The 16,823-nt window shown below is 42.8% G+C and overlaps 1 protein-coding gene across 1 annotated transcript; it reads left to right on the top strand.

The window, feature by feature from the left end:
* The first annotated feature begins 1,137 nt into the window (after positions 1 to 1,137).
* med1 (mediator complex subunit 1) lies at positions 1,138 to 12,153 on the top strand. Its single transcript, XM_083993791.1, has 16 exons — positions 1,138 to 1,296; positions 2,467 to 2,573; positions 3,167 to 3,245; positions 3,385 to 3,439; positions 4,043 to 4,175; positions 4,316 to 4,344; positions 4,445 to 4,516; positions 4,650 to 4,724; positions 5,183 to 5,346; positions 5,458 to 5,569; positions 5,662 to 5,786; positions 5,904 to 6,031; positions 6,892 to 7,093; positions 7,185 to 7,280; positions 7,412 to 7,517; positions 7,608 to 12,153. Exons 1-16 carry the CDS (start codon positions 1,176 to 1,178, stop codon positions 11,494 to 11,496), a joined length of 5,493 nt encoding a protein of 1,830 aa, XP_083849917.1. The 5' UTR covers positions 1,138 to 1,175; the 3' UTR covers positions 11,497 to 12,153.
* Positions 12,154 to 16,823: the final 4,670 nt, after the last annotated feature.

The raw sequence follows: 16,823 nt of genomic DNA, 5'->3' as shown, positions 1-16,823 counted from the left end.
TCTTCCATGCCAGGCAGCCAGCTAAAGCTCCTGGTGGGCACATCAATTACATAGCGGCACCTCCCCTCTTTTCTCATGTCTATCTGTGGGTCTGCCTACTGTCTCAGACGATGCCAATCTGGTCCCTCTCCATCTCCACTGCTGTCTAAAGCTATCTCTCGTTTGTGTGTGTTTGGGTGTGTGTGTGTGTGTGTGTGTGTGCGCGCGCGTGTGTGTGCGTGAGGTTTTTAAACCCATGTTCACAAATATATTTTTGCATATGCACAAATGCACATGTATTCATGCACACACTCCCGCTCCCTCTTCTCCTGCAGGTCATAATGGTTGGTGGGAAAATCCTCCCCAGAGAGCACTCATTGCCACAGGCTCAGCTGTACAATAGGCTCAGGTGTGTGTGTGTATGTGTGTGTGGGTTTGGGTTTGGGTGTGTGTGTGTGTGTGTGTGTGTGTGTGGCAGCTTGGGCAGGCCCATGGCTGCGTTTGTTGTTTGAAATATCTTTATCTGTATTGCTTGATTACCTATTGCTTCATGGGATTGTTTTTATGCAATGGGGTATTTACCTACAGAATAGGATTTTGTAGGAAAATACTATCACCACTGCATTGTTCTGGTTTTTTAAGACAATTAACATGATTATTTCAACCTTCCTTTGGATTTTCGCGGTTAGTTGCTCTTGGCAAATGATGAATCATTTACTTGCGGTGATCGCACGCCATCTGGAGTCATAAGCAGACCATTGACTTTAATTTAAGAAGTCCAGTCAAGAGATTTGGATATTGGTTTTGTTGGAATATCGACAAATATATGTTTCTTCTAAAATTATTAATAAGTAGGCTATTCACAAATAATTAATAACATATTGGCCTACAAATCGAATAGGCTTTTCCACATTTTAATTTATTGATTTCTTTCTTTTTTCTTTCTTTTTTGCATAAATTAGAATCAGAAATAATAAAATACAAAATATGTTATTATGAAGTCAAAAACTGAGTCAATTCAGTGTTGAATGTCTGAAATGTGAAGTGGAAACAAACCCCACTATCAAAGTGGGTTTGTCATTCCCCGGGACAGACACTACGGATCCCCGGATGGCGAAGCGGGGAAAGGGAAACCGAAGCGGGTGAGCAGCAGCAGAGGCAGAGCAGCAGAGCAGCTGCAGCCGAAGTGGGTAACAATGGCGGCGGGGCCTGGTGTTGCTATGCAGAGCGGCAGCCCCGCAAGAGAGCTGTCTATCTCGGTCCAACAAGGAGGGAATCAGACTCATGGGGATCGGGTCAAAACCGAAGAGGTAACAGGTAAGAACATGACCCGTGTTTTGTTTTTTATTTTTTTTAATGTTGATTTGTTATTATAATGATCTGTCCTGCTAACGATGGCTAACAGCTAACGGCTAAAGTAACATGAACGAAAGCTTCCTATGTAGGTCTTTGACGTGATACGTGAGTGAGTTTACGTGTATGCGAGCACCTTTAAAACTTGTCAACAATCATCCGTGAATAATAAAAGTGGTGACAGTGTCCAGAGTTTGTTTTTAGGAGAGTATAAGCTAACTAACTTGTGGCTAACGTTAGCAAATTGCTAACTTCCAACTTTGTAGATAACGCCAGCGCTGATGTTGTTCTATAACCATAATGTCTCTGAAAATACTAATTGGTGTCACATAGATTTGTCTTATTTTGACTTGTCGTGCTGGAGTAAAAGTGCAATTTCCATGTTTACAGGATATAAACTAAGTAGCACTGCAGCACCTAGCTCTTTTCTGACAGGTTATAACAACAAAACATTAACCTCTCATTGACCAGACATGATATGCGGAGCGCATCCCCCTGGTTATTTGATGGCTGTCACGAGACTTGATTGATTAAAACCTTGTGATTTTTCAATTATAATTTGTTTGAAGAAGAACTGTATCTTTTAGTGCAAATGACAGGTAAAATACACATACCCACGTATTAAGGAAGCACAACCTATTTTTCATTCAGAAACCAGAAGGGGAGGTCAGCGTGCAATACGAGAAGTCTGTCCACAAGAGCACTACTAGTGAAGAATATACATGTATATTACATTTACACACGGATTTAAATGAAGCGATTCAATAGTAGTACACAATAGTACATTCAGTGCTACTATTCATGTAAAAACTGGCATTACAGAAAATGCAATATTTATTGTTCACCGTATTGCCCCTTAATTTTCTTCTTTGTGGAATTTTCTCTGTATGTAATATGTACATGTATTGTTAGATTGTTTATAATTAGCTGTATACATTTTTTTTTTTTGTTAAACTTCTGTTTCTGTCATAATCCTGTTGTCACAGTAGATGTACAGCAATACATGTGTAATAGTGCATGGAAAGAGATTAAGTTGGTGTAGAGGTGTAGTGAGATTATAGGTATCCAAAAAACTAGAGCATTGAATCTGAAATTAAATAAATTTACATGAATGTGTATTATATCTTTTTTCAGAAGCAGAAAGGCAGAGTCGCATGGCTGCTCTGCTCGAGAAGCTTCATGCCAAACACAATGCCTCACGGCCGTGGCAGGAAACCTGCAAAGTTGTGCGTCAAGCCATGGTGAGACAGAGCCACCATTCTGTGAGAGAAAATAATCTGTTTGTATTCTCAAACCAGCACTTAAAAAAACAACAACCTTGGACAGGGTTCAACATTGAAGATGCCAGGAAGTCTGGGACCAGTAGTCGAATTAGGTGCTTTTATTCCAAGGTTTTGTCAGATTGAACTCTACATTAGTCGAAACATATACAAAGTGTTTATGATGGGATGCAGTTGTGCTGTTTTTTGTAAAAGTTAATGGACATTTACATGAGCAACATCACATCAGGTATTACTAGTAAGTGTCAAAATTAAAACTGAATGTTTATTCCCCTGCACTGGAAATAACAAGCCCACAAGAGAGGCTCACTACAAACCAATTTAACGTACATTATAGCAATGAATCACTGTACTGCACCAACAAGGTTTTCCCTGATATTACATATCTCTCAGGCTAATTATATTATAGTAGTGATATTTAAATGTCTGACCTTGTGCTGACTTAGCCAGTGAAAATACAAAACCAAGTATTACATCTGATCTCATTGATAAGTGACTTTTAATTTTTCTGAAGTCCTCACACATTTTCTGTTTTTCTTCACGCTGTATCCCAGGAGAAACGCGGTGCGATGAACGCTGCAGGTCATCAGCTCCTGCTCACCTGTCTGGAGACCCTGCAGAGAGCGCTGAAAGGTGAGTCTGTCAACTCATACAGAGACACAAGAGCATGTTGCTGTCATAATCATTAGAAATGGTATCATACCTGTGTCTGAGGCTGGTTACATTATGTGATTTTTCAAAATTTCATATTCTTCTCTACCTTCGTTTTCAGTCTCCTCTCTGCCCTCCATGACAGATCGTCTAGAATCCATTGCTCGACAAAACATGTGAGTTCTTTCTCATTTGCGCATGTTCTCTCATCCCCTTACTAGATCTGTTTCTGCAAACCTAAGTAAAGGAGATAGAGGGGTATGAATGATGAAATCTCTTAAGTAAATTATTATTTTTTTACTAAATTCAGTGAGAACAAAGTTCCTGGGTGGGTTACCCAAAACACAGATTCTTGTCATTCCTTCCAAGTATCCATTGTGGATGCACCTCGTTGCTGACCTACACAGCAGCCATGTAACTTGCGTGAAGGAACAACAGCAGTGGCAGAACAGATCAGTAGTCGCTGTTGCCGGTGTGTTTTTAAAAACAGTCACATTCAGTATCGGCTCAGCTCGCTTGGAACATTGCCAGAGGCGATGCCAAATAAAGGTACCAGATACCAGGTACTACCCCTAGTGGAAAATCAAAAAAGTCCAGTAGAGCCGAGGAGCGTTAGTGGAAAAGGGACATTAGTCAGCAAGGATAATGACTTGCCTGTCTGCTACACAAACCATTTTCAAATTGGCCGAAGAGAAGCAGGTGAGCAGGTGGTCCTGCACACACAAAGGAAAATTAATGTATTTTAATGTAATTTCCCTCTGTTTGTCTCCGCTGCACAGGCTGGGCTCTCACCTCAGCCCATCAGGGACCGAGTGCTACATCACATCAGACATGTTTTATGTGGAGGTGCAGCTGGACACCACTGGGCAGCTAGTAGACGTCAAGGTGGCTCATCAGGGGGAAAATCCCACGGTCAGTTTACTCAAACTTCCATTATCCTTTATAAATCAGAGCCTTTCTTCTCTTCATTTCATTTTCATCTATGCACCCTTAGTAAAGGCTTTATTGATCGGTGTATTTTACAATTTCTTTATCTCATTTGTCGGCTACAGAGTTGTCCTGAGCTGATTCAGCATCTAAGGTGAGTAGAACCCTCACGCTTTACAGCACACGCCCTTGTCTTATTTGAGATGTGTGGAATAATGTTTGTCTAAACCACTTCCCCCCCTGCCTCTAATCAGGGAGAAAAACTTTGAAGAGTTTTCCAAACATCTGAAGGGACTGGTCGAGTTGTACAAGCTCCCTGGGGACAAGTAAGTGGACGTTTTACTCCACAAATTTTTGAATTGCTTTGACGTTACATCAGTCTATTCCCGAGAGAGAGGGGAAACAGTTTTTCTTTTGCTGTCAATTATATCTAATGACCTTTCTTTGCTTCTTTTCCAGTAAGCTAAAAACCAAGATGTATATAGCACTGCAGTCTTTGGAGCTTGATCTCACCAAGATGATGCACATGTTTCGGTAAGTTCACAAAATGTCTTTTTGTTACCTTGCACATCAACCGTAGTATCTTGTGGTTTGTGTTCTCATGCTAAAGGCTAATTATGTCAAAGGAGATTATAAATGATAAAGAGTGTGGAACTGTTACTGGTACTGACACAGGCACCTATCATCTCCATTAAGATGTTATAGCTGCTGGTTGAAATATCATTTGATTGTTTAAGCTGCGCAGAGTTATGGAGGGGGAGGAGACCTGATCAGAATATTAAATATAAACTCAGGAAAGGTGCCAAAAGTAGAGCTGCTAATTTTGAATGGGGTGAATTTTATCTTTGTGTATGTCATAATAAAACCAATGCAATAGTAAGTACACTGTGTAAAATATAAACTTACTGAATTTGTAGTATAAATAAGACATTTGATTTCAAAGAGCCAAATTTGAGCATCTCTTGAATGATTTGTAATTGTGTGTTTTCCAGGATAGCAACAAATGCAAATACAGTGGAGACTATTCTTCACGGCGGTGTGGGCTTGCTGACAGCCAGGAGCGGTGGCCATCTTGTTACTCTTCAGTGTTATGTGTCACCTTATGACATATTTGAGGAGGGAACAGGCACGCAGCTCAACTTAACAGACAACAACGGTGAGTGCGTGGTGGACGTCGCCGACAAGTGTCCACAGGAAGGAGGATGGATACATCAGCTGAAGGGTCGTAGTTATCCTGAAGTGACTCGTGTGTGTGTTTTCTTCACAGTTCCTCGCTCTTTGGGCGTCAGTGTCTCTGTGACAATTGAAGGAACCTCTGCCGTTTACAAGCTCCCAATCGCTCCACTCATTACTGGATCCCACCCGGTGGACAACAAGGGGTAAGGAAGTGTAGCTCCTGTTAGTCATCTGGGGATATGTTAGTTTAGAGTGGAGAGAGACGGCTGATGATTTTGGCTTTGGTTCATTTCAGGACACCCTCCTTCTCCACTGTGACGAACTCCAACTGTGTGGACCTGCCAGCTTGTTTTTTCCTCAAGATGAACCGCCCCATGCCCTTCTCACTGTCCTTTATTCAGAGGATGGGAAATGCTACTAGTAAGCTGACCTTAGGAACACTACTCTGAATTCATAAATATGACCATCAGTAATTAATAATAATTTTTCCTCTTTTTTGTTTTTAATTTGGACTTCCCCGTCTGTTTCCCCCCTCAGCAATCCCAGTGTTTGAGACCTCGCCGAGCCTCTCGCCTCTCTGCCAGTTAGTTGTCCAGAGCCAGCTCCATGTCTTGGAGGAGGGCAGCTCCACACCACCACCTTCACACAACATGCACTTCTATTCTGTAAGCAGACACTTCCATTGGTTTCTTGAAGCTTTTTTTCACCCACCAGAGTTTTAACCTCTGTTTTGTCTTGTTGTGATTTAAGATTAATTCTAATAATTTCATTCAGTATTACAATTCTAAACTGTCAACTATTAAAGCAGAAGTGAGTGATCCGGTCGTTTTCGCTAATGCTGCCTTCCAGGCAGGCTTTTGAAATCGTAAATTACAGCTTCAAGTCACAACTTACGACTTTGTAGCGTTCCAGGCAACCCACTCGTGTTTTTCCGACCTGTTTTACCGGTGAAAGTCACTATAACGGCCACTCGTAACTTCCGACCGGTGAACTCGTACCAGATCGAACTGGTACCACTTCACGGTCGGAAAAATACGAGTTTCCTTGAACGCACCATAACAGTCACGGCGTTCCTTGGCTGCACACACAGCCCTGCATGCCGTTCTCTCTCCTCATTGGATAAAAACTGTAGGATACGATAAATGTTTTCTCTTCGGCTCAGAGCAGAGCAGAGGGACTGAGAGACCCGTGTTTCAGTCCAAACACTCTATGTAAGTGATTGCTGTCAGAAGATATAACTATTTAAGACTTATATTAACACAAATATATCACTCACTTCTGCTTTAATGATTGGATTGCTATCACAGAAAATTTCATACTGCACTTTACTATCAAAGACACTGTCTCTGGTTCCCTCTGCTGTCCTTTTTTGATACACATTTAAACAAAGAAGGTGATGAAATGTCATTCCAATTCAAAAAAAGAGCTACATTCAGGGTCCTAAATTTTTGGGAGGGAAACAGTAAGTATGAAAAAAAACTATGCATGCACACAAACATAAAACAATATATTCATTCATTCACAGGTGTTGCCAGATCAGCAGCACTGTTATTATCTGAATGGTGATGCCCCAGTGCAAGATGGTCGTTCACTCCAAGGAGCGCTGGTGTCCAAGATCCCCTTCCGCCACCCAGGACAAGTGCCAGTCCTGTTGGATATCATCCGGCACCAGGCAGCCTATAACACTTTGATTGGCAGCTGTGTTAAACGAACTTCCGTCAAAGAAGGTGTGAATTTGGATTCTGGTTTAGATTATGCGGTCAGTCAGTAACACATAGCATTTATTAACAAATGTATATCTGCTGTTGTTCCCCTCAGACACTGCAGGCCTGCTGCAGTTTGAAGTATGCCCTCTTACTGACTCCAGTTTCAGTGTTTCTTTCCAGCATCCAGTCAATGAATCACTTGTTTGTGGTGAGCTTCCATTTCCACTTCCAATCTCAGTAATCCAACATATGTAGGTACTACTGTGAATGCAGTTTAAGTCACAATCAGTTTCAATGGCAGTCTGTTGCTGATTAGTCCTTTTCTCTCTTGACCCCTAGTGGTGATGGAGGTGATTGACTCCAGACAAGTATCCTGCAAGCTATATAAAGGACTTTCAGATGCTCTGATCTGCACCGATGAGTTCATCACCAAAGTGGTCCAGAGGTGCGGTTTTTACTATCCTCTGAAAATGCATCACTTTAAATTATGTTTTCTAGTAGTAATGTAGGACATTGTTTTTTTTCCATCCCCTAGATGCATGTCCATCCCTGTTACCATGAGAGCCATTCGGCGGAAAGCAGAGACCATCCAGGCAGACACTCCAGCTCTGTCACTGATTGCCCAGACAGTGGAAATCATGGTGAAGAATAACCTGCCACCCTCTGGTAGTCCCACCTACAACATGGGAGCAGGTGATGGAAGTAACCCAATGGGATTACCTGGATTGACAGGGGGCAACACACCCACAGGTGGACCCCCCGGAGGACCCAATTTTGCAGGTCCGATTACTTCTCTGTTTGGCATTTCACGAACAGAGAGGCAAGGCCAAGGAGGAGAGTGCCTATCCCAAGGAGGGGTGGCTGGCCAACAGCAGTTGCAGCAACAACAGCAAGGCCAGGCCCATGGAGATGACTACAGCAAAGTTACCCAGAATCCCATACTGACAAGTCTATTACAGATAACTGGAAGTGTGGGTTCTAGTCCCAGCTCCCAAAATGCACCACCTCCCCACCAAACCCCACCACCAACATCCTCCCCAGCCAGCAACACCAAAAATCATCCTATGTTGATGAATTTGTTGAAAGACAACCCCACCCAAGATTTCGCTACACTGTATGGTTCGAGTCCATTGGAGAGGCAAAATTCCTCGTCTGGTTCCCCACGGACAGAGGGCACGAGTGGAGCCTGCCCTTCAGGTAGCGCAAAAGTGAAGAAAAAGCGCCCACGGACAGCAGAAAAAGGTGGCATGCCAGGAGCTGCTCCAGGTGGTGGTTTAGGCATGAAATCACAACAAGGATCTTCCATGCAGCATCCCCACCAGCACCATCAAGTCACACACGAAGATGATTTCCACCGTGAGCTCCTCTCTATGGATGTGGACGCTCAAAATTCTATCTTTGATGTCAACCTGACTGGTGATGGCTTAGATACGCCCCATAGTATCACCCCAGCACCTAGCCAATGTGGAACACCCCCCTCTGGCCCTGGCATGCCTTATTCACAGTCTCATGTGCAGTCTCAACAACAGCAACCACCGGGCACTGCACCCCCCAGAATGGTCCGCCTCTCTAGCTCTGATAGCATTGGACCTGATATCACCGAAATCCTGTCAGATTTGCCTGAGCAGACAGGCAAAGGCAGTGGCGGCAGCCATGGGCAACACCCCATGGGCAGTGGTGGGGAGGATGGAGGTCCCCTTGGCACTCCAATCCGTGACTCCTCCAGTTCGGGCCAGGGCAGCGCAGTCTTCGACTCAGCAGACATTTTCAATACCAACAGCAACGAGAATCCTTTCACAGACGCTGCCGATCTGATTGCAGAAGCAGCTGCGACTGCTGCCACCCCCACCAGTGATTCCTCCTCGACCAACTTTTTTCCAGATGCTGCGGACTTCAACCCTGACCTCCTAACCTCAGACCATACCTTTTCCCAGAATTATTTTGATGACAGCTCTCCAAGTGCCGATGCAGATATGGATTTGGTCAAGGGGTTTGGGGGAAGCAGCCAACAAAATACCCCATCAGGAACACCACAGAATCCTACTCCACATGGACAGAGCACCCCAGAGCCCTCACTGAAGGACCCTTTTGATATGGGAATAGTTTTTGGAGGCAGTAGTGGTGGTGGAAAACCACTTCTGGGGCAAGCTCCCGATCTCGGAGACACACATGGCGGAGGGTCGCAGAGCCCCCTCATGATGGGCCTTGCAGCAGCTTGCAGTGACTTTAAAAGTGTTGAACCCAAAGTTAAACAGCAACAGGGAATCATGCGGCCAAAGGATGAGAATGGGGGTAGTGGAGGGAGCAGTTCAGGGATGGGCATGGGAAGCAGCTCTACAGAGAGCAAGCAGGTCAAACGTAGCAGAACCCCATCCAGTGAGGGGAAATCTAAAGATAAGCCTCCTAAACGCAAAAAGCTCGACCCTGATGGAAAGTCGCCCTCTCACAGCTCAGGTGGACGACCATACACGCCTCCTAGTGGTGGCTCAGGTTCTGGGGGCAGTTTAAGTGGAGGAGGTTCCAAGTCCCCCGGTAGTTCAGGACGTTCGCAAACCCCTCCCGGTGGTGCCACACCACCGATTCCCAAAATCACAATTCAGATCCAAAAAGGAACTATAACAGGGGGGAAGACTTCATCCCATAGTGGATACACCTCCAGCACCTCATCCACAAGCAGCACAGGAGGATCAGGGGGAACCAGCAGTAGTAAAAGCCACCATTCTCACTCATCTTCCTCAGGGAAGATAAAGTCCAAGGAGGGCTCCATGACACAAGGTAACAGCTCCAAGCCAGGGAGTACTGGAGTAGGCGGTGGAAGTGGGCCATCCCAGTCTAAAAGCTCCTCTCAAGGAATGGGTGTTGGCAAACCGGGATCCTCCCCAATCACGAAACATGGGCTGTCTGGACCTGGAGTTAGCGGAGGTGGAATTGGTAGTGGCAATAAAATCAAACCTCAGGGGGGCAAGCCTTCTGGGTCTCTTATGAATCCCAGCATAAAGCCTAACATCTCCCCTTCGCACTCCCGCTCTAGTAGCTCTGGTGACAAATTGTCCTCCCCTATGAAAATGCAGCAGTCCCAGGTTCCAGGAACGCCTCCTTCTTCCAAGGCAAAATCACCAATGGGCTCAGGAGGTGGCAGTTCTGGAGGGTCCAAGTCTTCCTCTGGTGGAGGTATGAGCTCCCAGAAGCCTATGGGTGGGGGCTCCTCTTCTGGTTCCACATCATCCTCATCATCCAGCTCCTCCTCTTCATCTGGTTCCATGACTTTCTCTGGAGGGTCCCAGTCTCAGTATGGCAGTGGTGGAGGTGGAGGCGGAGGAGGTGGCGGTTCAGGAGGAGGAAGTGGAGGCGGAGGCAGTGGTGGAGGGGGAGGAGGTGGCGGAAGCGGGAGTGGAGGTGGAAGCAGTGGAGGGGCTGGTCAGAACAATGCGAACAACCCCAACGCCAAAGGGAAGTCTCCCAGTAGAAACAAGAAGCCCTCTCTTACAGCTGTCATAGACAAACTGAAGAGTGTAGGCGGAGGAGGAGTGGGAGAGGATGGGTGTGAAGTTGGGCCACCAGTAGGGGGTCCTGGTTCAGGATCTGCTCCAGGTGGTGGGCCTGGAAATGTTCCCAATAGTGGATCTTCTAATATGGGTCCTTCCAAGCATGGCTCATCCTCCCAAAGTGGGGAGTACAAACGGGAAAAGTCTGACAAAGAGGCAAAAGCCAAAGTGTCTGTATCTGGAGGGAGCAGTGGGGATAAAAAGTTGATGGACCCAAAAACAGGAGGGGTAAGCACGACTGGTCTGGCCAAAATTATCATTAGCAAACCTGATGGTGGCTCACCAAGCATCAAGGCTAAAGTGACCCTTCAGAAAGCAGGGGAGGGATCTGGTGACTCTATGCGTCCCCAGATCTCCAGCCTCAAAGCATCCCCCCTTTTCAGTGGCTCTACTCCCAAGCATGACCGCTCCTCCCCGAGCCATAGCCGCTCACCAGGATACACCCCGCTCAACCACGACAGTGAGAGCGAATCGGGCAGCAGCTCGGTAGCTGAGAAGTCGCACCAGAACAGCCCCAGCTCCGATGATGACCAGACCATGCGCCCGCTTCCCCCCCAGGACTACATGAGCTCCATCCCCCTGAGCTCAGGGGAGAAGCACAAGAAACACAAGAAAGAGAAGAAGAAGCAGAAAGAGAGGGAACGGGAAAGGGACAGAGACAGAGAACGGGACAGGGACAAAGAGAAAAAGAAGTCGTCAATGTCCATGGGGCCGTCCTCGCACCCAATAAAAGCAGACAGCTGGTCTCGGTCCCCCATTTCGGCTTCAGATTCATCTTTGTCAATGCTGAGCTCAGAGCGTCCATCAAGGCCCAGTCCAATGTATATGAGAAATGAAGACGACGACCTCATGGACTCTGCTCTCACTGGCAATCTTTAGATTTATTCAGAAATTGTCTTTATTTTGCTCTTTCGTTCTCACAATTTTAACACATGCCTTTTTACATACAAATCAAACTTATATTTATTTAACTTGAGCCACACATTGAAACTGGATATGAGAATATTGTGGCCTTCTGAATGATCATTGACCTGTTAAAGCTGTATTTTAATGTTACATTTTACTGTTCAGATATCAGTGTAAAATTATGCCACACTGTAATCCAAATCCACCTCAGAATACCAACTTCCTTAAGGTTCATTAAGGAAATGGCTTTAACCAGTATATTTTGGGGGAAAGAAAATGTATTTTTGTTCTTCCAGTCACATCAGAACATATTTTCTGTCAGTAAATTTTGCTTTTCAAATGTAATACTCTCATCGCTGTTCATATCTTCGTTGTTCATACCAGAATGCCACTTGTATACTGTATGTTGTCAAAAATAAGTATGTCTGTTAAAAAAAAAAAGTATTGTAAAGCAAGAAGGGTACAGTGTTCAGTTGCCTTGTTTATCGGATGTAACTGAGAATTTTTAGATTTTGATACATTTTAAACTGTTGATGTGTAAATTAGCGAAGGTAAAGAGCACCAGACGATGTGATCATAAAGGGGGGAGGGAGAGACATGCTGGTATTTTTTTTTAACTGTAGAAGTTTTGGAAGCTTGAAATAAACATTTCACTTCTAGAAATAGAGTTCCTGTTTTTATTCTTTTATTTTAGCAAACTGATCCTGTGATAAGTTTGTAAGGAAAGATGGATCATCAGTGTGTCTATGGAAGTATTTTCGTATCTATGCAAACTAATTATGCACAATATATTTCACTTCATTTCGGTTGCATGAATAAGCAGGTGTGACGTATTTTCCCTCACCTAGTAGATAGCTACAATCTTACACTAGATGGCAGCAAAGCACCACCAACCCCTGTTAACAAATTGGTGCTTTGTAATGAGCTGCACAGTCCCAGAGGTAATACATAGAGGTTAAATAAAATTTCACACCTCTATTCACAGTTATTACAGAAGCAGCTTTGTGAAATTGTGATGTAACTAAAGAAATCAAGAAGGTGAAGGTGACAAAAACAATTTAGATTAGTTTTAAAAAACAAAATCATCAAAAGTAAAGAGAAATTGATGAGTAAACAGTCTAAACTGCTACAAATGTGACTCATATTAGGTTAAATGCCATGAAATAGGTGTCATCTGTCAACAAGGCCCTCAGCTATGAGACCTTTACGTGAATGTAATACAGATAGGTCCACAGATGAGTTACAATTCTAAACAATAAGGAAATGATAATATGGTTGGCAGGCCACCTAATGTGACCAACCTTTACAGCAGTGTTTTCAGATGTAAAATTTCAAATGTAATGCTACTTGCTTCTTTTTCTTATAGCTATTGTGAAGTATCATGATTTCTATTTGATTCTGGTCATACCGTTAATAGGTATTTGGTTTTTCCTGCAAACCAAAACATAACACATGACATGTATTCCTAGCAGAATAAGGAAAGACATAATAACCTTTGTCCGCCTTCATGTCCAAAATGACAACACATGAAAACAAATGTGGCTCCAAGCCACCCTGCCAACTGGTCCTCTGACCCATAACCTCACTTTTCTCCTGCTCAGCTGACTCTGCATTTTTTTTTCTCCAGAAGCTGCTGATAAACTGCTTATGAACGAAGTCTCTTAATGATTAGAAGAAAAAAAATCTATTACGTCCACTGCAATGTAGAAACGTGACTCTCAGCTGAAACGGTGCAAGCATTATCTTCAACCATGTGCACTTTAATAGGCAGTTGCTGGCTCAGGGCAGCTGCTTTGTAGTTGGTTCGCTTCCCATTCCTGTCTGTCCCCAAAGGCCCAGCTTGAAGGGCCTCTGGGGGAGGTCATCTAACCCTTTGTACTGTATGTACTAACTTGCCCTAAGGATGGATGCAGAAAAGTGTCATATTCAGCTAAATAGTATACAACAGCACCACAGGAAGTTGCTTGAATGTCATTACATACTGCCATTGAGCTGCAGCACAGTCTATACCTTATCTTTTTCACTGTGACTGACTGGTAAAAATTAACATCAGCGAACAATTATTTTGGGAGGAGTTGATCTATTTGCATTAGTATTGATAATTGCATATATTGTTTTGTTTGTTCCTGTGTCACTTACTGAAAAAACTAAACATCTTATTCACATCAAATCAAATATATATGAAATTAAATCAATTTGGGACATGTGCTGTGTAAAAAAACTTACTTACTTACACTTAACATTTTAAAGTGACTACATTGATGTCTGATGTGTAATTTGTTAAAATCACATTTAAAAGTAAATCTTAGAGTATCTGGAAACAGAATTTGGTGCCAAGATGATAAAACAATGTTAAATATGTTCAGTAGGGTTTGTAGTCTATGCACTGGTATTTTATTCCCTGCTACTTCCTCAGTTTCTTAACCCTTCCCTCAATCTTTTTATGCAGGTTGTAATAGACACAAAGCAGCCTACTGTACAGGGGCCTTAACTTTTTTTTTTCTCTCCTTTTTTTTGCTATGTCTTAAATGGTGCATGAAATGGATGCAAAAATCTCCATTTTAGTCTGAATCAATATTACCACAATCTCCTTGACTTACATTAAGATAACAGCAGGAAGCAGACTTTAGCCACTGAACGTCTGTTAATTAACAACTGACCAGAACTGGCCATCTTTGTCTAATGGTGTTATGTGCGGATTATTTGTAGTCTTCTTTACAAGGACAAACCTAGTTACGTACTTTACTACCCAGGACTTCATTACAGTCAGTGTGCTAATTTCTGCCAGGCCTTTCCAACCACTTTGTCAAATGGCAGGAAAATAAAAGAAAGCCTGAGACTGCATGCTCCTCTCCTCTCCTCTCCTCTCCTCTCCTCTCCCTATTTCAGCTGCTTGACTCTCTACTCCCTGTCAACCTTTTCAAACTGCTGATGTGTGCTCTTCCCCTGTGCACAGCTAATTTCTCTATTGTCGACCCTGCCACTCAAACTTTCTGCCTCCCTTCCTTTACACTCAGTCATACTGCCTGGAATACATCCATGTTGTTATTTTTTTTGGTCGTCCTTTCATCCTGTGCGTACTCTTTCATCATTCCTCAAACACAAGCGTGACACAGGGTGGCTCTGTGATGTTACTGAGCCATTTCAGATCTAGTCAGGTGACAGTAATAGCTACTGCTTTTAAAAAACACTTTTACGTAATGATTTCCGCTATATAAAATCTGATTGTCTTTGTAGTACTCACTCTCTTGCATGTGCTCACGACAAAAATAATTTGAAGTTCTGTCGTTTTCAAATTTCTTTCCACCCAGAATTTGGTTGGAGACTACAATGTTTATATCTATTTAAATCAACTGGAAAACTTATAACGAGGTGAGCATGACAGTTCTGATGATGGCTACTTACGTTAGTCAAAAACTACAGTCATGGTTGCCAGAGGATGAATCTTATTAATTTTTCATAGGAATTGTAATGTAAGATAATAGTATGAAGAAGCTAAGGACTTTATCCTGCTGGATAGCTCAGTGGGTAATGGTGCTGATAATGGATTGGGAGGTTTCGGTTTCAACTCCCAGGTATGGGTATCATGTTACTTGGGTGAAGGAAAGCTATTTTGTTTTTTAAAATAATGAATAGATGTGAAAAGTATTTGCTGTAATCACAATGAATTGGGTTTTGGTGTCATTATCAGAAAATGTGAAAACATTAACACCTGCATTATAGGGAATTACTTTTGCATTTGGTTTTCTGGTGATCTGTGAGCTGTCCTGGTGCAGCTGATTGAATTAAAAAAAATTAAAAAAAAAAAAAAAAAACCTTTCTATAAAATTAGATCAATGAGTGCTATGCTTTTCATACACTGCTGAAGGCTCTTACGTAATGTTTGGATTTCACCCCAAAGAGACTATAAGAGTTATTCAAAACACAATTGGATTTACAATTAGTAAAGGATTGCCATAGATTACAGTAAATGCAGACAAAGCTTAACAGGAAAACCAAGCAGATTGAATCAATACTCCTATAGGCAGATCCAGCACTGAACTAAACGCTTCGTTTAATAATAATGAGTCAGCTACGCTCATTCATGAGGAACTGATAAAAATGTTAAATAAGTCTGGATTTTTTTTCTTTTCTGCTCAATGAGACAGTGAGTCATTTATTACTTTAGTCTAACTGGGTGACATGTAAAATACATATGCTTAAAAATAGGAAGAAAACAGTATTGGTGATTTGAAAACTTGCAGTCGCTGTCACACAATCAAAGATTTGATATTAATAATATCATGGTTTTATATCTATGTATTCACCTATTGATTGTTGTTTTATTTGTTTTGTCCTCTATTCAGCATTATTGGAGGAAGATGCTCATATTCTACTGGTATATCAATCTGTCTTCTTACTGTAATGTCTCTTCCTCTCTCCTCCATGTCCTCTTCTGCCCTTTTTCGCAAGAGTTTGCACTTTTCCCTTGTAAAAACACACCATGCAAGGCAAGACTTATTACCAACAGCTCACCTGACTTGCTGATTCCTCACTATGCTGAATATCCTGACATCTTCATTTTCTTGTTTGTTATCAGAGTTGTTGACTTGAGCGTCAAGAGGGGAAAAAAGTAGCTTCAACTGATGATAGCAAGCAAAGCATCTTTAGCAAAACAGAGCAGCTCCAATTATCCTCTAATCCCTTCACCTTGAAGGCAGAAATCCCAAAGTCTGTGACACGCTTTAAATTCAATAGATTAGTTTTGCCTATATGCTCTTCATACCAGGACAGGACATTTTAGGATGGTCCTTTGGGGGTTAGGAGGACTAAGTTGAGGAAAACAAAAGACTGGTGGAATGTGACGTGTGTCTGCGTATGTCTGTATATATAGGCAGGGAAAAGAGCCCAGGCGGAGTAGTTGAAAAATTAATATCTTCTGATCCACAAATGCAGCGTGATATGAGCCGTGGGGAGAGAGAGCGTAAAGGAAACCTCTCCCTTGGATTTCAAATCCTTTTCTTAGTGACTTAATGGATTTTGAAGTATGCTTTCAAGATTTGAAAGCATGTTGGATTTGGAAACCATTTGAGGTCAGTGACTGCTGAGGGTGGGGAGATAAGGCATAAGAACTACCTGTGGCAACTCACTTTCAAATCATGTATGCCTGAGAGGAAACACGCAACTATCCAGCTCAGACAAGGATGCTGCAGAGACGAGGTCTGCAGTTCAACTGTGTCTTAAATGTACTGACCACGTGTCAGAATATACTTATGCAATGTGTTGTTTCTGAGAAAATTGCGTAACAAAATTTCAATAAG

Source organism: Trachurus trachurus, assembly GCF_905171665.1.
Source record: "Trachurus trachurus genome assembly, chromosome: 19".
Lineage (NCBI taxonomy): Eukaryota > Metazoa > Chordata > Actinopteri > Carangiformes > Carangidae > Trachurus > Trachurus trachurus.
This window is presented reverse-complemented; position numbering and strand designations above follow the sequence as displayed.